The sequence below is a fragment of the Rhinolophus ferrumequinum genome, chromosome 10, assembly GCF_004115265.2.
Source record: "Rhinolophus ferrumequinum isolate MPI-CBG mRhiFer1 chromosome 10, mRhiFer1_v1.p, whole genome shotgun sequence".
In the NCBI taxonomy this organism is placed as follows: Eukaryota; Metazoa; Chordata; class Mammalia; order Chiroptera; family Rhinolophidae; genus Rhinolophus; species Rhinolophus ferrumequinum.
Window position 1 is genome coordinate 62,702,894 of NC_046293.1, and position 22,110 is coordinate 62,725,003.

Sequence of the window (22,110 nt, forward strand, 5' to 3'; positions counted from 1 at the left end):
TGTTGTAATGAGAAATGAGTCATTTGGGGATGGATGAAGAGTGTATCTGCTGAACAGCTTACTGACTTTCTGGAATTTAAATATTAAGTGAAAAGACAAGGTCATGGGGCAGCTGAACCTTGGCTTGTCTCTATTTCGTCTCTCCGTGGCTTTGATCATGCTACATCCTTCTTTGTGGCCAGGACTCCATAGAGAATCTCAGGGTCATGGCCTGTTGCCTATCAAGAGGTATAAACCTGCTGCTTAAATATGTGAAGGCTGAAGTTTGGGGGTTGGGAGTAGAGTGGAGGTAGCTTCATACGTTCCACATTTCCCACATAACCCAAAGCAGACTAAACAAAACCGGTGTGAAATCTCATGACTTGATGCTGCTGTGGTTATATTTTTTAAGCTGTAATCCATTCATTTGTATGTGTGTTTATTCCCAGGATTTACAGCTCTCTTCGTCTTTGGGGGAAGAGAATGTTTGAAACCTTGTGTAAAGGGTTGGCAGTAAGCAGTGGCCTGTGATTAAAGAACAGGATAGAGAGAGACAGAGAGACAGAGAAACAGAGAGACAGAGAGACAGAGAGAGAGAGAGAGAAAGAGAGACAGAGAGAGACAGAGACAGAGAGATGATGTGAGTGTGTGAGTACCCGTTCATGTGGGCCTTTTTCCTCCCGTTTGCTGCTTTTACGCAAAAGCGTCACACATGGTAGCATTTAGGACCTCCTTCACAGCTGAAGTGTTTCAAACACTAATGAATGGAAGTTTGGTCATATAATGCAGACAAGCTTTAAGGCATGCGTTACTGAATGGTGTACTGTAGTGACCTGGGAAAGGAAGAGAGGTATAAATTGTGTCAGTTAGCCACCCAGACAAAATGAAGCCATGTGGAAAATCAAATCTATTAAAGTATGAAGACTGCTATAAGCTGTTTTAAGCTGGCCATTCTTAAAGGGGCTCAGTTTGCTGCCGGTGTAAATGTTTACCTCTTCTCCCAGATCTTTCTCACATGCCGTCTTGTGAGACAATGTGCAGCATTTGATAAAAATCATCTTCTCACTAAGGACGCTTTTATCAGAAATGTTTATTGTCTCCGCTTTACCACCCATGTCCTGAAAGGTACTACACATTTGTAAAATAAGGAAAAGGAAAGAGAACTGTGCAGCTCAAGCCAGCCTGCAGAAACTCCAACAAACTCCAGAACCACAAGGAATCAGAAAAAGGAAAAGAGGAGGAATTAGATTTATATGAAGAGGAGGCCCTGCAAAAACATATATATTAGATTTTCTCTGCTTGGCGAGCCCAGTATTAAATTTTTGGTCGATGTGGAATGAACATGGAGATTGAGCAGTTATGCCAAACTTTGGTCATAGTCTTAAAATGTGCTTTAATAAATACAAGAACCAGGAAATGGATTTGGAGAGGAAAGTAGCAGTCAGCTCTTGCAGCCCTCTCAGGCTCACTTCTGACCTCACGCCTCTGCCTGGTGGCAGCCGCGTCATAGTCACACACACACAGGTTCTGGCGCCTGTCTTGGCTCAGACCCCTGACCCTACTCGCCCTGTAACTTTGGGTATAGTACTTGCTGCGCCTTGATGTTCTCGTCTGTAAAATGAGAATAATAACACAGAGTCCCTAAAAGCATCTCGTAAGTAGCGTAAAAGTATCAGCTATTCTTACCAAATATCTGGAAAACGCATTTATTTACGCCTTCGGAAAGGAGCTCCTTAACTTCTTTTTCTTACTTGTATGCTGGTTTTTAAAACTGATGACTGCTAGCATGCTGTCGGAAAAAATTTAACCATTTCTTTTTTACTCTAAGTAGTTGTTAAGAGTGGCCTGACATTCTCTGGACTGCAAACAATTGAATTTGCTGACCAGCCGCCATGATGTCAAGCCTTAAGTCAACAGTGGCTAATGACTGCTCTGGGAAAACACAACACCTTGATTCCTCAATTACAGTTGGAGACGTCTTGGAAATGAGGGGCTTGCCAATCATCCGCATCCTCTTTGGAAGCAAGCATAACGTGCTGTGGAAACAGGTCACCTCTGAACTGTTTGTAAGAACAGCCCACACAGGCTAATGGTCGTGCCCTTTGTGTGTTCCAGGAGGAGACTGAAGAGACATCTTCACAAGAGTCTGCGGAAGAGGATTAGGAGGCGCCAACATTTGATTTCTACCTCAGCAGCAGTTGGATCTTTTGAAGGGAGAAGACACTGCAGTGACCACTTACTCTCTGTTGCCATGGTCTTTCCACTTTCATCTGGGATGGGGTGGGGCGGGCGGGGGAGGGGGGGGTTGGGGGGGAGAAATCACATAACCTTTAAAAGGACTATATTAATCACCTTCTTTGTAATCCCTTCACAGTCCCAGGTTTAGTGAAAAACTGCTGTAAACACAGGGGACACAGTTTAACAATGCAACTTTAAATTACTGTTTTCTTTTTTCTTAACCTACTAATAGTTTGTTGATCTGATAAGCAAGAGTGGGTGGGTGAGAAAAACTCTGAAATCAGGTTTAGTCAATCACTGCACTGCATACAAACAAGAAACGTGTCACATTTGTGACGTTGGGCATTCACTTTGAAAAGGCGCAGTGTGTGACACTGTGTACGCCTCAAACACCACCCAACCCGCGCGCTGTAGTGAAGCTTCTGTTTAGAACACCAAAGATAGGACTAGATACTACTTCTCTCTTTTTCGTATAATCTTGTAGACACTTACTTGATGATTTTTTTTTTTAACTCTTATTTCTAAACGAGACGAAATGCTGATGTATCCTTTCATTCAGCTAACAGGTTATGTTCACTTTTCAGAAAGGGAAGTAAGCAAACAAGTGTTGCCAACTCCTATATTTATGAATATCACACAGATCAGTAGAAGTAATAAATTTACTCGTCCACTCGTTTTCAGGAAAACACTCATCCGAGTAGAATCTACTTCCTACAGAGCCAAATGCCATTTAGCAATAAATCGCACTTGTCAGCCTCAGAGCATTTAAGGAACCTAGACAAGTAAAATTATTTTCTTTGTAATTTAATGAAAAGGTACAAGAATAATGCATGATGAATTCACCTGAATTATGAGGTAGGAGGAGCGAAATCTAAATTTCTCTTGCTATAGTTATGCTACAATTTACAAGACAAAAAAAAAGCAGTACCTCCTCTCTCTCTCTCCCTCTCTCTCTCTCTGTCTCTCTCTTTCTCTCTCCATTGTGTATCAGTTTCCGTGAAAGACCTAAATACCACTTACCTCAAATTAAGCTTATGTGTTACTTCAAGTAATACGTTTTGACATAGGATGGCTGACTGAGGTTCTTTACTTTGGCTTCAGTTCACCATCTCTTCATTCAAACTGCACTTTTAGCCAGAGATGCAATATATCCCCACTACTCAATACTACCTCTGAATGTTACAATTAATTTACAGTCTAGTACTTATTACATGCTGCTATACACAAGCAATGCAAGAAAAATACTTAATGGGTAGGTGATACGAATCATCTGCGGTCTTTTTGTACACTTAATTACAGTTAAAGAAGCAGTCTCCTTACTGTGTTTCAGCATGGCTATGTATTTTTTCTATGTTTTTTTTTAATTAAAATTTTACAAATACTTGTTTCAGCTTCTCTGCTAGATTTCTACATTAACTTGAATATTTTTTTAACCAAGTCGCTCCTAGGTTCTTAAGGGTCATTTTTCTCAATCGCACTACATATCACACAAAATTTGACTGTAATTTTTAAATATTACCCTCCAAGTCTGTACCTCAGATGAATTGTTTAAGGAATGGACTAATTGACTTGCAAAGACCTACCTCCAGACTTCAAAAGGAATGAACTTGTTACTTGCAGCATTCATTTTTGTCAACGTTTGAAATAGTTCAAACTGCAGCTACCCCTACTCAAAACTATTTTTGTAAAAGATGTTTGCTAGAAAAGGAACACATTTTTACCTACTTTTACAAATAAATAAATTAAAGCCAACCTTCAAAGAAACTTGAAGCTTTGTAGGTGAGATGCAACAAGCTCAGCTTTTGCACGATGCAATCAGAAATATGTGTTTTTAAGATTAGTTGAATATGAGAAAATGCTTGACAAAGATTTTCATGTATTTTACACAAATGTGATTTTTGTAATATGTCTCAAGCGCTTCTTATGTAGAGTGTTTATTCCTTTCTCTCCTAGTGAGTGTGCTGACTTTTTAACATGGTATTATTATCAACTGGGCCAGGAGGTAGTTTCTCATGAGGGCTGTGTCAGTGTGGCTTTTCATTCTGAAGCCAAATGAAACTCAAAACCATCTCTCTCTTCCAGCCACTTCAGGGAGGTAGCTTCCAAGGCCACATCCCTCTCTGAGACTGGCAAATCGCTCACTGTTGCGAATCACCAAAGGAGCTATGGAGAGAATTAAAACTCAACATTACTGTTAACTATGCGTTAAGTAAGCAAATACACAGTGGCTAATAAAAATTCAAGTCCCATTCCATATCTTTGGTTGGGCCTTTTTGAAACCTCATTGGCCAGCCTCTAAAACTGACACAGTTGCTCGTGTTGGCCAAACTTGGAGCACCAAGCGATTTCCATCTCTGATGAAGTTACTCTTTTATTTCCTCTACGTTGTACAATCAAAACACACTACTACCTCTTAAGCCCCAGTATACCTCATTTTTCATACTGAAAAAAAAAAGCTTGTGGCCAATGGAACAGTAAGAACATCATAAAATTTTTATATATATAGTTTATTTTTGTGGGAGATAAATTTTATAAGACTGTTCTTTGCTGTTGTTGGTCTCGGCTAAGTAAGACTGGACATTTAACTTTTACCATTTCTGCATGTTTGCAGGAGAAAAGAAAGTATCAAGACGTTTAACTGCAGTTGACTTTCTCCCTGTTCCTTTGAGTGTCTTCTAACTTTATTCTTTGTTCTTCATGTAGAGTTGCTGTCTATGATTGTACTTTGAATCGCTTGCTTGTGGAAAATATTCCTCTAGTGGATTATCACTGTCTGTTCTGCACAATAAACATAACAGCCTCTGTGATCCCCATGTGTTTTGATTCCTCCTCTTTGTCATAACTCCGTTCAATAATAATGTTTGGTCAAAACAGGTCAAGGAGACAAATATTCACACATCATTTTGTCTCACCCCCCACACATTGTGTGCCCAGATCTTTACACTCACTGTCATAAAAGCTTTAAAGTATCATACGTATTAAATCAACTGCCATAAATTCACCTTTCAGGGTCTGACATTTAATTCCACAAAGCCAACCTAGAAGAAATACAAAGGATGAACAGTCTGTAGTTTAAAACTAGAGAATTTCTACTTAAGGTTCGTATTGATAAAGTTTGTAAGGGAAGTAACTCGTTTACCCGTTATCTTTCAAGTAACACTTGCAGGGAGATCCAAAAGTTTGGTGAAAAAAATAAGAAATGAAAAGCACAACATTTCTACTAAGCAGGAGTCTTTTATAAACAGCATAAGCAGAATCAGAATTCCACCAAGTTCAAGAGCATCTTTCCACCTCAATTGTTGATTATTAATAATATTTTTTTTAAAAAAACTATAATGTTCTGGTTTGTGCTGCCACTGTTGTCACTAAAACTCTTCTTCATTTAGCTTCTTAGGAAGGACTTGCCCATATTAAGACATTTTTTGTCTGGAAACTTATTGTCCCGTTTATTATTTCACTTCTTCATTTATTTTCACAGCCTATATTTTGTGAGTGCCTACCTTGTGTTAAGCCCCAGACCAAGAGGCCCTTCAAAAGATTACCTCCTTGGAGAAAATTATGCGAGTAGAGAAATACAGGCAGCCTGCGAAAAGAATGAAGTAAATTGTTTAGGCAACAAGTTTCAAGAATTCAGAGGAGGGAAAGCCATTTCCTGCTGGGGTGGATCATTAGTTCAGCCTACCAAGAGGGAGACAGGCCAGATGTATTTAATATAACCCATATTCGGTCTGTTCATTTTTATTAATATAGAAAAGCACATAAGAAGAAATTACTTCCTGAAAATAAACAAACCAAGAGAGAACCTTTGGCTTGAAAAAGAAAGAATCAAAAAGGATATGTTATGTCCACAAGAGGGTAAGTTGATGACTAAGATAAAATTTTTACCATATTTTGGAGTTGACACTAAATGATCTCTGAATTCGTTTTTCTTTTTGATTTTAGAAAAATTAAACTATTGCTTTCACACAATAAGCAGTGCACTGATGAAATTATTATGTGAAGGAATCTTTTAGCTTTAAACTTAAGTTCAAATCACGGTGGGGCCTCTATGATGTACAGAATATTGTTTGGGGCAGTAAAGGTCAATGAGACTTCATCCATGCCCACAGAGAGCCAAAACTTCTCATAAGGGAGCTGGACCCGATGGAGAGCTGTGTGAATATAACCTTACTGAGTTACCCTGAACGAGGTTGGAGGCGTCCTGAATTCTGCCAATAGCAGGGATGAAATGCAGACCCTCACAAAAAGACTTCCGCATCACCGGCCCCGAGGTGTCCTGCACGGACAATGCGTCTCTGCCAAGGCAGCATTTCTCTGAGGGGATGGGGGCTGCTTTTCAGCAGGGCTAGGGTACTCGACTCCGGTGAATTCAGGAATGGGAAGTGGCTGAGGAGCATGGGCCGTAAGAAACAGAACTAAACAGGAACGTTCCAGTCAGCGAGACATGACGCTGGCTCAGACTACAGATGAGTGAATGCAACTTCAGAGAAGTGAAACAAAAAGAAGCCCAAGAGTGGAGAAGAGGGCAGAATGAAGGCACTTCTTACCAAGTTTTACTTACATGACTTTTTATTGAACGAGTGCACCTGTTAGAATTGGGTAAGGTCATCCTTGAGCCGGTACTCTGCACTGTCTAGGCACACCGGACAAGACATCCCATTGTACCATATGATGGGGTGGCGAAAGGTGTGGCCTCAAAGCAGACTGCCTGGGTTTGAATCCTGGCTCTGCCACTAACTAGCTGAGGACCTTGGGCAAGTCATAGAACCTTTCTGAGATGGATTTTTTTTCATTTTTAAATAGAAATAATAGCTGCATCTACCTAAAAGTGTTGTGAAGATTAAATATATCAATACATGTGAAATGCTTAAAAGCCCTTGGTATATGAAGGTGCTATATAGTGTTAGTGATTATTTCTGTTATCCTGCCTCTGGCTGCAGGGTGGGCTTAAAATAACTTTTTCTTCTAGTTTCTGTCATTTTTTGATCTTTGTCACACAGGGATCTTCACAGATCATGGTCAAAGGTATGAGGGTTTCAAACCCCGTTTTGATTGTACATTCCATGCATGAAAATCATTAATATGTGCATAGATTCCTTTTTCCATTATGGTTTGCAGTGTTTGATCCCAGTGGATTTGGTTACTAAAGGGAGTTACCCCTGAAAAATCAGCTAAATGCAAATTGCTTCCATTACAGTGACAGTGTAGGGGTCCCTGATGCCACACAGCTTTATTTGCTTGTGGAGACATTCACTTTCTGCCATTCAGTCCAGCCCTCAGCCCTGGTTGCTCTAGGCTCCTGACTTTGGCCTTGGTTGGAAGGACCACAGTGTTGGACTATGGAGCTGCTTGGTCGTCTTTCTCCTGCTGGCTCCGCACCTGACTCCTGTTATCCTGCAGGTTCCCGCCTCCACCTAGAGTCCATCCACCTAATGTAGCGGCACTAAATGCACTTCTGCAGCTGGTTTTTGCACCTCATCTTATCAGTAAGCCTTAGGCCGCCTCGTTGTTCTCTTTTTCCCAGTCCTCTTCCACTCAATCTTATATCCCCTTCGGTTTCTCTTTGGTAACTTGCAGATGTTAGTCTCCTGGGACGAAGAATAACGGACCACGGAGTACAATACTAGAGGTGAAAAGGAGAGTAAACAAGATGATTGCTTAATCTTTGATGTTCCTTGATGACGGATCGGAATTGGGGTGGGATGAGGGGCTGCATGCCTGTCTTCACCTGCACTGGCACGTCCTTCACCAGGCTGGCGACACGTTTATTGGCGATGAATGGCTGTATCAGCCAGGGCTGCTTCAGCCACAGTAAGACATTGCTTACTCCGAAAAACAAAAAAACCCCCATACTCATTAGCTGACATAGCCAAGAAATCCAGGATGCTGGATCTTCAGGCATGATTTGAAACCCAAAGAATGTGTCCAGGAGCCTGACATTGTATTGTCCTCAGTTCTGCTTTTCTATTTCTTAAGGTCAATCTCTGATAGCTTCCCCTCTAGTGGTGGCAAGGTAACTAGTGGAAGTCCTAGACATTCAGCCTCTTGGCCTCGAAACCTCTGTGAAAAGATACTTTTTCTTCAATATTTCCAACAAAACCTGAGGGTTCAATATTGTTGGGCCAGCCTAGATCACGGCCCACTCATTCCACCAGTGATTCTGGCCAGAGGAAGGAAAACACTAGTCAGATGTGGGTCATATATATATCCCCAGAGACAGTCAAGAATGGGGGACCTCTGTAAGGGGTGGGGGAAGGGCCAGCCCCGTGTGAAACATGAAATGGGTGATGTCCCAGTGACAACTCCCAAGTATGCTTGCCGAAGGGAAAATGGACCCAGGAGAGGAGAAAAGACAGCAGTGAGAGTTACCGTGGCACCGCCAGCAGGGCTCACCACATAACCAGAAAGTAAAGTGAGGTCAGTGTGAGAAAGCCTCCATAATGCCACATATTTTATAATCAACACAAATAGAAGGCAAATACCCTGAGAGTTGCCCAGACGGCAGTGGACTTCACGGGGCAAAAAAGAAACCTTGTTTTAAAACACTGAGATGTTGTTTCTTACTTTGGCACAATTTAGCCTATCTTGTCTGGAGTAAATAATGACAGTTCTTACTGCATTCTCATTTTTGCTTACAAAGCACATTCACAAATTTCATTTCTTTCTATCTTCAGTGCCGTGCTGGGTGATATAGCAGGTATTATTATTATTATTATTATATTTACTTTACAGGTGCATTAACTGAAGCTCAGAGAGTGTAAGTGACTGGCATGGGGAGACAGAGCTGGTAAATGGTAGAGCCATAATGTAATCTCAGGTTCCCCGCCTCTAGTTCCACTCTCTTACCTCTGGACTAATGCACATCTGTAGAGTATCCTGTGCAATTGCTGTGCAGTATAAACCTTCTCTTGGGTGTACATCCCGGGCATATTTAATTCTAGCTTCCCAGGCTCAAATTTAATTGTGCAAAGTTGGTTTTTCAGGGGACCCCAGTAATAACAGCACATTCAGCCTCAGGGACTTTGTCCCCCATCAATTGGAATTCTTCACAATGCAGAGCATCTGAACCTGGCTGTTCGTCCCATTTATCAACCCAACAATATATTTCAGAAGAATATGAGCTGTAACAGATTTAAGGGATTAGCAAAACTACAGCAAGCAAGCTGGTGGTAGGACCCAGAACATTCTACAGGGCCACCAGAGTTTAAAGTCTCATTTCTTTATCTTTAGTTCAGTCACCAAATCTGTAGGCTCAGCAAAGTTCCCTATGGCCTTGTACTCTTAAATCAAGCACTCGGCAGGCTGATATATGGTCATTATTTATTACAATGGGAGACCCTTGGCTATAAAAAAATTATGTTCAGCCTAATCCCCAGCCTATTTAATACTGTCATGGAAAATAAAACCTACAATTCAACCAGCTAATGAAAATGTGAAACTTCCACAAATCCACAGGTCTGTTATACTGCCTGTCCAACTATTGCAGAAGTCATCTTTACAACACTAAGAAATTCAAATACCTTTTGAATGTGGCTGCTTTCTCTCCATCTCTGTTGCCGCTACGATAATCCAAGCCACTATCACCTGTTCTACACTGTCTGTGTAGTCCCATTCCAATTCTTTCTCTACCCACAGCAAGAATGATTTTTCTCAAATCACAAATCTAATGCTCTCCTATGGCCCGAATCACATGGCAAAGCCTGGCTCCTGCTTCTTTCTCCAGCATGACTCTCCCAGGCCTTCCTCACTCTGTTCCTTCCCACCTCACTGGCCTGCCTTCCTAGGATGGCTTAGAATGCACCATTCTCTTGTCTGCAGCCTTGAGCACTTTCCCCCAGGCTCTAATACCCTCCACCTGGAATTCTTTCCCTTCTCCTGGCCCCTCTTCCCCACTAGCAAAACTCCTCCTCGTTCTTCGCATCTCCTTTTAAATGCCCCACTCTCTAAGGGACCCTCTCTGCCTTTCTCACTGCCGCATCTTCACCACCACACAAGTTCTCTAATGCATATTCTCTTGTGACAGACTGGACTTCTCGCTGGTAGCAATTACTGCAGTTGTCATTCACCTTTGTGTAATGTGGCCCCCTCCACCTCTCCTGTGAAGGCGAGGGAAGACCTGTCTTGCCACCTTTGGACTCCTAGCACTTGGCACAGTAGCTGGCCATAGTGGCCCTTCCAAAAGTGCTGCAGTAAATGAATGAATGACCAGTCTTCCCTGGGCTGAGCAGATAAAGTGTTTCTGGCAGACTCTCATGTGGCCTCTTCTCTAGATCGCTCTCATCTTCTGACAGCCCACTGACCTTCACTTAGGGTTGACTTTCCCTCTGCTATCCAGGGCTCTATAGTCCAAAGCACTCCCTGTCGCTAACCCATCACTCCCTCAATACATCCACCAGAATCTCTCCTCTACCCCGTTTCTGTAGGTTCGGCTTGCGGCCAGCATGTTCATTTTGAAAAAAGAAAAAAAAAATCTGCTAAACAAATGAATGAACAATAGAGGCTACACAGACAAACAGCACAGTGTCCCAGATACAGTATGTGCTGGAAGCAGACAGTGGCTCTTTTAAATGGCTCAGCATCTATTTTACCTGCCTCTGGTAACAGTGCTCCATTTTCAATTTTTTTTTTTTTTTTTTAAATAAGGAAATTCCTCTCCTTCACTCTCAGCCCATGAGATTCAGCTGGAGCTACCATCCACTCACTGGTGGCAGAGGAGGGTATGTGACTTAGGCCATGTCTGATCCTCTGATTTGTTAGGCCTGATCCTCTGATGGGTTTAAGCACAGGCACATCACCCAAGGCAAACCCAGGAGATTTAATGTCAGCCCTTTAATGGGACTAACTAGCAAAGGGAGCCTTCCGCACTCTGGTAGAATTGAAACTAGTAGGATGCATTACTGTGACTTCTGAGGGAAAGGTGGTGAGGAGGAAGGCCTGTTGCCACAGAATGGGATGAGAATGAAGCTAGGACAGAGGAAAGCAGAGACAAGACTGGAGACGGAGCAAGTGTTGAAGACATTATTTGAGCCACTGGATCCTAATTGTGCCTGAAGGCTAATGAAGTGTGTTCTCTTCTTGAAGTGTGTCAGAGTTGGGTTTTTCTCACTTTCCCCCAAAAGTATCCTGACTATTCCATAACGAGTGAATAAATGAATGAACATAGTGAAAGACGGCAGAACTGACCTTCAGAAGGCCTCGCTTCTAGTTTTGGTTCTATAACTCTCTGAGCGTGAGACCTTGGACGAAGCTCTGAGGTTCATTTTCCTTACCTACAGGCGGAGGACGGTGATTGAATGAGATGTTTAATATTCCTCTTAGCTTTAAACTTCTAGGATTCTGTGACACTGACATGTCCAGAAAGCCTGAACACAAAGGAATTATTTCCAAGTGGTGAGAATTCGGAATGAGGGCCTGGAAAGGAAACCGTACTGGATGGGGGGAACCTTTCCTGGCTCATCCATATCTCACATATGCACAGCTTCCTATTATATTTTCAGGTTAAAGAAACAAGGAACTTCCTTGAACTGCTGATAGAACTTACTGGAGTTTGAAACTAACAAATAGCAAAATAGCAACCTTATACTCAGCAGTGGAGTTTCATGAGAAGGCTTGTCTATTTCAGTCACTGCAGATATCTATATCATCTATATCTATATCTACACCTACAGCTGTATCTATATCTCTCTCTAGCTCCATATATTTGTGCATGTATATGGATATATATATATATGTATATATATATATAAAACCTTACATTAAATATATGTGGGAGATGTGTCTTTTCTTAAATTTAAGATAATATAAAAATACAGTCTTTCATAATTAAGTATAAGGAATAATAACATTTATAATTCTAGCCGGACTAGTACACAACGTACAGCTAGTAAGGAAGTAAATGAGATAGCACATATTATCGCACATGGATAATTGAAAGAAAATGTGGCTATTATTCTGGTCATAATGGATAACATCATAAAGATTTGTGACCAAAACTATTTCAACTTTTAACTAAATATGTCTCTGGAACACCATTAGAACAAAAGACACATTCTATTTAAAAGAAGTACTTTTCTTACTAAGGAAACAACTACCATATAAAAATAGACATTGAGCCAGAGTTTAATCTTATATGTCAATGAAAATTCTCCCACAATTATTAATAGCATCCTGATTTATCTATTTTCCCTCAGAGTTACATAAACTGAAAATCTAACTTTGCATATAAAACACATAAGCCATCAAAGTAGAATAATTCTGTTTCTTCTTACTAGCCATTTGTAGTTCCATGAGGTAGTTTCAAGCAATTTTTGTCTGTATGATATGTTATTCCTTGGCCTGTCACATAACTTGAACTAAAAAATGCAATCTTTTCTAACTTCCCCATCATCACAGAAGGACCACACCTCCTTAAACAATCATCTTTCAACTAGCCTTAGATTTAAATTTTCAAACTACCTTTAAACTTCTTTCAGCATTTTCATATCATTTGTGAGAGCATGAAGGGCCCCTTAGCTCTGGTCCAGTGAAGAGCAATTGGAAAAGCATGAAGTAACTATGACGCTTCTAGAGTATTGGGAACACAGGTAAGGGAGGGGGATGCATTGAAAACATTTTGCTTTACATAATCCAGAACCTGATCTCATGAGTGATAAGGCAAATTAAGCTTTCAATGTGGTCTTTGTTAACTATTATTCAAAGGCTCTGAAGAAAGAGGAAAATATAACAACTTTCCTTCACCTATTTGTCAAGCCATAAATAAAAGGCTAGGTTACAGCATGTAGCACAAACCATTTTGAAAGCATTTTATTTTCTTCTTTCATGGGGCTATAAAATTATATGGTGCATTTTCAATTTACTTAGCAAATTGCTGGAGGAAAAGAGCTTAGGAAATATTCGTTTCCTATGGAACACAGGAAATATGCATGGCCTTCTCTCTATCTCTTTTTCCTTTAACTTCTGGATTTAGGCCAATATTTTTTAACTCATTAGCCTTTGACTCAGTAATTGTTAAGCACAGCTGTGCAGTTGTTTTGGTTGTTATTTTCACACATACTCGGTATGTGTGTATACTCACATACCAAACTGGAAGTTTGATCCAAAGTGTAACTGTATCCATTGACAGTTGTTTTCATTCATTTATTCATTCAACAAGTGTTTATTGAGCACCTGCCATGTGTCATGTACTGGAGCTAGCAAGGCAAACAGTTTCGTCTCTGTGCCCATAGAGCATAAGGTCCAACACAGGAGACTGAGAATAAGTGGCAGTAACAATACAGCGTATGAAGTAAAATGTCTGAGGGACACTCCAGGAGCAGCAGCAGGTGCAGGATGCCCATTTTGGTGGCGTCATTGTTGAAACAGGCCCCTCCAGGGAGGGGGTACCTCTAAGCTGAAGCCTGAGACATGGGAAGGAGTTTACTAAGCAAAAACAAACGAGAGGGGAGAGGCTGCTCCCAACAGATCCATAGCACAGTCTAAACACCAGGAGCATCTAAACGAAAGAATTGTGCTAAAACAAATATCAATGTTTAAATTTTACCTTTGGAAAAACTGAAGAATCATGTGCAGTGGTGACTGTCTCTGTGGGTCCTTGATCAACTGGCTGATGACAACGTAGCAGAAAACCTAGGCACAGACAGAAGGAAGCAGATCAGAGCAGAGACCCCAAAATGACCAGAAGCCATTTCATGTTGTGAAAATCTCAAAAATTTCCTGAAACAAAGGTCACTGACACTTCAGATGAACAGACTGAAAGAAAAATGTGAAATGGAAAGGATAGTGGGAAAGCAAACAGATGACACTGACAGATGTTTTCAAAAGAGCTTATACACAGTTTTCCATTCACTTTCTTCAGTCCCTGTTGCAACAAACCCTGTTGACAAGTGCCTTTGCAGTATGAGGACTTCCTAGTAAATAAAAACCTTATTTGAAAAATTACCGTATGGTGCTTTTTTCCTTGCATTTTAAGGACAGGAGAAGCCATATCCAATTCATATCTCCGTTATGAGGGTTGAGAAGCAGAATTTATTCAATTGAATTTAGGTTACTAAATATTTATATTTTGGGATTGAGGGTTCTTTTTTTTTTCTAGTTTTAGGTTAAACCCAGATGTTTTTAATCCTTGCAAAATCACAACAGATATGGAATACATTCAGAAATAATCCATATAACTCTTAGCACAATGCCTGGCATATAATAAGTGCTCAATAAATGTTAGCTATCATTATTGTTGATATGGCATGTTTACAGTAAATAAATACCAAATGTTTTCTAAGACATACACACTCTTTAAAAAAAAAAAAAAAAAAAAAGTAAATAAATAACCAGGACAGGCACACAGTGAAAAAAACAAATCGTTCCCAAAAACTTACAATGGAAAACAGCAGTGACTTGCTCACCTCCTCCCACTCCCACTTGTCCATTCTATTCCTCAGGTGCAGCTAGGCACCTGAAAGTCTTTCAGTTGTTCCTTTAGGGGGTTGCCTCCTATTTCTAAGTTACAGGCCTATGCAACTTCTTATTGATGAACCAATTTGAGGCATTACGAACTGACTTCTTTCCATGGCAGACAAGGATTTTGATCTCTCGCGTCATTCATTTATTTGTTCACTCAACCAATAATTTTTGAACACCTACTGTGCCAAGCACAACCTAGGCCCTGAGGATGCCACTCTGAACAACACGGACGAAATTCCTTGCCTACGGGCCTTTCATTCTAACGCTGAAGAGAGACATTAAGCAAGTGAAATACATAGTATGTCAGGTGGGTTGTAAGTTCAATGGAGAAAAAGAAAGTAGCGAGGAAGGACACGGAGTGCTGGGTGGTGGGGCTGCAGTTTAAATGAGTTGGTCGGAAAATGCTTCACTGAGAAGCTGATTATTTGTTAACAGACTCTGATCTTGGGAAATGTTCTTATGTTGTTTCTTTGATAATTTCTTCACCTTCATTGTTTCTAGTCTAGCTTTTGGGATCCCTGTTAGTCATATGTTGATCCTGCTGGTTTAATCCTCTAGGCTGTTTGAATATTTTAAGTATTTTTTTCTGTCTTTATGTTTTTGTTCTGTTCTCTGGGAGATTTTTCTTTGATTTGATCTTTTTAACTTTTCATACAACAGGTATGTGGAGGTCTTTTTTTGAGACTCTTGAGGTCTCCTGGGAAGTCACCTCTGCCCTTGAGGACAGAAACCAGGCTGCTGACATTCTCTTATTTTTAAGAAACAGATGGCAGTCAACTGACCCATATAATCTCCCTATTTTCAGCCCTAAGCCGAAATACCATCCGCTACTCTACCTGGCATTCCAGAATCTAAGTCTTTCCGGGATTCCTCTGGGCAAATCGGATTTCTTTTGTCTCTATCTCCCTTTGTGTGAGGTCAAAGAGGCAGCTCCTTCTGCTCTGCTAAATTTGCTAAATCTGTATTCCAGAAATGTGTGGAAGTGTCTTATTTGCCATTGATTCCAAACTCATTATTTTTGTCCTCATGGATCTACACCTTTTAAATGCGCTTGCTATGATTCTGATGGGGTCTCGGGAAAAAGAAGAAATTAATATATTGACTGACTTGCCTTTTGTAATCAGATACCCATATACAATTTTTAAAAGCATTTATTAATTATTATAATTTCCATTATATATACTTACATTTTACCATATATTTGTCCCAAATATATATTACATGTGCATACATGTATGTATATATGTGTGTATATACAACGATATGTATGTGTGTATAATCTTTTCTCCATCATTCTACTCTTTTGGAGTTAAAATATGTAAACACAAGAAATATCATCAGTCTCAAAGACATAAAGTCCTATACACTATGTTTCAATGTGAAAGGGCATAGCATATTTTAAGACCAGCAAGAATGGCTGGAGTATAGATTTGTTTTAGGAAATGATCACAGAAGATACTAGAGAGAAATTTTTTAAAACGGAGCCAGATCCTGAAGGGCCATGTAAGCAAAGTTAGGATGTTTGAAGTTTATTCTATGATCTATAGAGAACCACTGAATGACTTGAGCAGAGAATGAGGTAATGAACTTTATATTTTAGAAAACTCACTGGCTACAGCCTAAAGAATTTAGTAGGGGCAAAACAGAAATGAGGATCAGTTCACAGACAATTGCAATGATGCAAGCAAGAGATAAAGGTGGCCCGGACAGAGGCAGTGTCGGTGGACACTGAGACAAAGGGACCAATTGGAGATACGGGGGGAAGCAGAGTTGATGAGTCTTGGTGTTTGAAATGGGGGTGGAAGTGGAAAGAGGAGTTCAGATAATTCCCCACTCTGACCTAGGCAGGTGTGAGCTGGAGCCGTTCACTAAGACAGGAGGCATAAAAGAAGAAGTAGATTAAAAAGACGCTGGGAGAGAAGAGGCAAGGATCCAGGAGCCACCTACAGTCACCAAGGCTGGCCACAGCCAATAGAGATATCAGCATGGAAGGAGGAGCAGTCTCACCTGAATGCACATTGAGGCACTGATTGCTATCTCTCTGCTCAGGACACTGAGCAGAGATGATGATTTGGGGACTAAAGTGACAACAAGACTCTCTATTACTTTACAGAAAAAAATCATCACATTTTTGAGAACTTATATTCAGGGACAGAGGAAGTGTACTCTCACTGAATAAATTTCAAATTGTATTTTTGTTGTAGGCCATGAATCGTGGATTCTATGTACTCAGTACAGCTATATGAAACTCTGTAATCCCAAAAGCAAAGATACACATTTTATTCAAGCACACATACAACACTTATCAAAAACAACCACATACCAGTCACAAAGGACAGCCTAAAATTTTCCCAAATTTGATGTCATACAGATTACCTTTTTAATCACATTACCACTAAATTAGACATCAATAATAACAATATGGAAAGGAGGAACACCACACTTTGATTAAACACACTTGGAAACAATTCATGAGTTAAGGAGGAAATGATGATGGAAATTATAAAATATTTAGAACTGAACAACCATAAAAATACTATATATCAGAATAGTACTATGTATCAAGGATACAGCTACAGTAGTTTTTAGATATAATTTATAGCCTCACATGTTTCTTTAAAAGAGAATTGAAATGAATAAACATTTAGTTCAGGAAAGTACATTAAATCACTCAAAGAAAGTTAGATATTAAAGATCTTATCTTTTTTGATACAAAACATTATTGGGAGTATTTTGCCAAAGTTAAAAAAAAAAAATGGTGGGAGGGGGTATTGTTGGGAAAATGAACAAACACTTATTTGCCCTGAGTAAAATTTATATCAGCCAAGTAATAAAAATGCTGATTTCCTTCTGTCTACCATCTTTGTCTTTTTCTATATCTATATTGATCAAAAACTTCAATGCGTTAGTAGATGTTCAGCTTTCTCATATATTATATATTTATAATATCTATATGTATATGCAATACAATTCTCAGTATGTATTATTATAGTCCAACTTGGACATTTTTGCCTCTAAATAGAAAACAGCTCTGAGAAAAGCACGATGGAGGAATGAATATGACCATGCACCTGGGGTTAGACAGCACTAAATTCTGTCTCCACTATACCTCACATTAGCTGGGTGACTTAGGTACCTCTTCTGTAACCTCTGAAAACTTCAGTTTCCTTCCCTGTAAGTTAGAGTTGCTGTAACATCACAAATGATTGTTGTGATGATTATCAGTTACTGCATGGGCAAGGCGTGCCTCACTGCTCAGCGGAGCCAGTGATCATTAAATAGTAAGTACTTAGTATTAGAAAAAGGACAATAATACTTTATGGTGAAAGGGAACTTTTAATTTTGACAAGCACTTCAAGTATAACTTTTCGTTTGGCTTTTGATATTCATAATACTCCAGAGGTACGTTTAATCAGGACTTATTCCCATTTTACAGATAGAGCAAGCTAAGTCCTAAAAAACTTAATAACTTTGTCTAAAATCACAAAACCAGTCAGGGACTATCTGGTATCAGAACCCTGAGTTCCTGACTCCTTGGTTCATTGTTCTTCCTATGATGTGTTTCAACAAAGATGTTAGTTAGAGGGCTCTTTATTAATAATGGACCTTGATTTTATTAGCTAAATGGGATGCAGATTCATTTAACTATCTTTTAAGATAACAGTAGAAAAATTAATACTCTATAAAAATATAGACCTAGAATGGGACCTTTCTTTTTTTTTTTTTTAATTTATTTTTAATTTATTGGGGTGACAATTGTTAGTAGAATTACATAGATTTCAGTTGTGCAATTCTGTATCACATCATCCATAAATCACACTGTGTGTTCACCACCCAGAGTCAGCTCCCCTTCCATCACCATACATTTGATCCCCCTCACCCTCATCCCCCACCCCCCAACCCCCTTACGCTCTGGTAACCACCAAATTACGTTCCCCAGATTAATTTTCAACCCCCGTGGCCATCCTGTGGTCACCGACTGCCCTCCAATCCCCTCACCCTCCCCCCCACCCCCCACCCCTCCCGCCCATCTAGCAACCCTCAGTTTTTCCTCATTGAATGGGACCTTTCTTGGACCAAAAAGACCTGTAGAATTTGTGCACTTTTGAAAAGAAAAGCAAAAAATAACTAAGGTATAATTTACACAGAGTAAAAATTTACCCTTTCTAGTGTAGTTTTGTGAGTTTTCACAAACATCTACATACGTGTGACCGTCACCACAGTTAAGACATAGGACAGTTCCATTACCCAAAAACTGCCCCTATGTCACTTTGTAGTCAACTCCTTCCCTCATCCCCAGTGCTTGACAACTGCTGATCTATTTTCTCGATATATAACTTCATCTCTTTCAGAATGTCACAAAATGACATACAGTGTGTAGCCTTTTGAATTTGGTTTCCTTCCCTTAGCATAGTGCTTTGGAAATTCATTCATGCTTTTTGCATTTTTTCTTTTTTTTTTTTTTTATTCCTGAGTAGTAGCCCAGTGTGAATGTACCACCATTTATCCATTCCCCAGCTAAGGGATACTTGGGTTGTTTCCAGATTTTGGTGATTACAAATAAAGCCATTATAAACATTCATATATAGGTTTTATGTGAACATAAGTTTTTAGTTCTCCTGAGTAAATACCTAAAAGTAGCGTTGTTTTGTGTTTAACCTTCCGAGGAACTGTCAGACTGTTTGCTAGAGTGGCTACACAATTTACATTCCCACCGGCAATGCATCAATGTTCTAGTTGCTCTGATTCTACAAGCAGTTAGTACTCAGGTGTGGTCTGGTTTGACTTGGTTTGGCTTCTTTTTTACCATTCTAATAAGAGTTAAATGACATGATGTTTTACTAAGAGACTGTTACAGACTGAACGTTTGTGTTCCCTCAAAAGTCATATGTTGAAATACTAACCCCCAATGTAATGATGTTTGGAGTTGGGGCCTTTTGGGGTGATTAGGTCATGAAAGTGGTGCCCTCATGAATGGATTCGTGCCCTTATAAAAGAGATCTCAGAGAGCTCTTGCACCCCTTTCACCATGTGAGTTCATACGGAGAAGATGGCCATCTATGAACCAGGAAACAGGCTCTCACTAGACAGGACAAATCTGCGGGTGCCTTGATATTGGTCTTCCCAACTTCCATAATTGTGAGAAATAAATTTCTATTGTTTATAAACTACCCAACCTGTGGTATGATGTTATAGCAGCCCAAATGGACTAAGACAGAGGCATTAATCAGGATAACAGCCTAAGGATCCCTGTTAAAACGAACAGCTATTCTAGTTGACAAGGAAAGTATAAACAAGTCTCTAACCAATAACTTTGCTAGTTGTTTGTCTTCCTTATCCAATTGGGTGTATTGCTTAAATATAGATATGAGTGCATAAACATACACAGACACATCAGTAAATCTCACAACTCTTGTCAGTGGTCGCCCTTTTGCATTATCAGACAGGACTTTCTCCTCGGACTTGAGTAGTGTACACTCTTTTACACTTTTCCAAAAGGAAAAAACAAAGCTTATCAAGTTTGGTAGGCAGAATAATAACCCCCAAAGAGGGGGTCATCCTAATCTAATGAACCTGTGAATGTGTAATATTTTGTGGCTTGGGGGCTTAACGTTGCCGATGGAATTAAGGTTGCTACTCAGCCAATCTTGAGATGGGAAGAGTATCCTCGATTATCCAGGAGGGCCTAATGTAATCACGAGGGGTCTTTAAAAATAAAAGAGGGAGAGACGAGAATCAATGTCAAAGTGATGCAGCATGAGAAAGACTTGACCTGTCATTTGCTGGCTCTGAGGATTTAAGCAGGTCACAAGCCAAGAAATGTGTGCGGCCTCTAGAAACCAGAAAAATGCAAGGAAACAGATTCTTCCCTAAGCCTTCCAAGGGAACACCAGCTTGCCAAATGCCCGTAGTTTAGCTCAGTGAGACCTATTTTGGACTCTGACATCCAGAAACTCAAGAGAATAAATTCGTGTTGTTTTAAGCCACTGACTTTGTGGTAAATTGTCATTTTGGTGCATAAGAGTACATTTCAAGAAGAAAAACCATGTGGCCACTAACTTGACTGATTTCTGAAAGTTTTTCTTCCCATTAACCCACAAAAGCGTGAATATGAAAAGATTGCGATTCCTACCTTTGCTGTAGTTTCTCAGGATTTAGGGCTGGGACATCTCATTCCTTTCTCTTCTTGCCGCTCTAACATTATCCACATTCATGGCTTCAGAAGCTGTTTGTATATGTGGATGATTCACAAGTTTGCATCTCTCACTTAGTCCTTCTTTCAGTTCAGAATATCTCCATTGGGATATCTCACAGGGATTTCAAACTTCACATGCTGTAGTGCAGGGGGATCCTGCCGACTACGCCATGTGTCGTGTGGGGTGTCAGGTGGGGTCTGTGGGGTCTCTGCTCCCGCTCCCCACATAAGAACGCAGGACATGGATAGGCCAAAAAGGAACACCCACGGAGCCATAGGTAGGGGAGTCATACCACTATACTCTTGCTGGCGGCTGGGTCGGAGACACAGGAACCAGGAGCCACACAATTCTCAATCCTCACTGCGCCGCTTGCAGGCACAGCCACCATCTTCTTGCTAGCCCGCATTTTTTTCTAGCCTAGCCACGGCAGTTATATTAGTGCCCAATGGCTCACTGGTTACAGCTGACGGCCAACTAGCCACAGCTGATGGCCATTTGATCAAAGTCGACGGCCATTTACTACCTGAGCCAGCACCTTTCTATGTGAGGCCGAGAGCCTGGAAACTGCTTTTTGGGGCTCTGTCCCCACACATGCCCAACACTGAACGCTTGATTTTCTATGCCCCACCCTACCTCCTCACACCCGCAGCCTGCCTTTCCCTGGAGTTCCACAATTGCTCCTGATAGAAACTAGTCAAAAATCATTTGACACCTCTCCTCAACCTCCAATTACCAAGTCTTGTCAAGTCTATCTTCAAATACATCTCTAATTTAACCAGCTCTCTCCACCTTCTGTCCACACTCTAGTCCAAGCTATCGCCATCTCTTCCCTGAACTACTGTAACAGCCTCCTCATACCCCTGCTTCCCCCAGAGCCCCTCCACACTGCAGCCAGAGTGACCCTTTAAAAATTGACTAAGACGACATCATTCCTCTGCTTAAAACCCTTTAATGGCGTCCCATTGCTCATAAAAGAAAATCCAAACTCGGGAGCATGGCTTACCAGGTCCTACATGATCCTCCCCCGCCGCTCCAATCTACCTCAAGCCACTAGCCCTCTCAGGCTCTCTAGAAAATTGTGCAGCCACATTGGCCTTCTTTTAATTCCTTGAACATCCCAATCTCCTTCCTATGCAGGGCCTTCATGCAAACAATTCCTTTTGCCTGGAACACATTTCTCCCAACTTTCTACATAGTAAGATTTCAAATTTCCTAGAGAGCTCTCCTCTGACTTAAAGGG

General features: G+C 40.5%; 1 protein-coding gene and 1 long non-coding RNA gene across 3 annotated transcripts in view; one reads left to right on the forward strand and one right to left on the reverse strand.

Annotated features, from left to right (window-relative positions):
• Window positions 1-5,178, forward strand: part of HMGA2 (high mobility group AT-hook 2) — a 135,460-nt gene extending 130,282 nt beyond the window's left edge. Inside the window, exon 5 of the mRNA XM_033117304.1 lies at window positions 2,095-5,178. Coding sequence (XP_032973195.1) covers window positions 2,095-2,142 — 48 coding nt within the window. The 3' untranslated portion in view covers window positions 2,143-5,178. The remainder of the gene's footprint in view (window positions 1-2,094) is intronic.
• Window positions 5,179-6,784: 1,606 nt separating this feature from the next.
• Window positions 6,785-22,110, reverse strand: part of LOC117028558 (uncharacterized) — a 54,984-nt gene continuing 39,658 nt past the window's right edge. For both annotated transcript variants that reach the window (XR_004424139.1, XR_004424140.1), the window contains exons 2-4: window positions 13,757-13,842; window positions 11,401-11,486; window positions 6,785-7,840 (exon numbers count right to left, since the gene is read on the reverse strand). This is a non-coding gene — a long non-coding RNA (uncharacterized LOC117028558). The remainder of the gene's footprint in view (window positions 7,841-11,400; window positions 11,487-13,756; window positions 13,843-22,110) is intronic.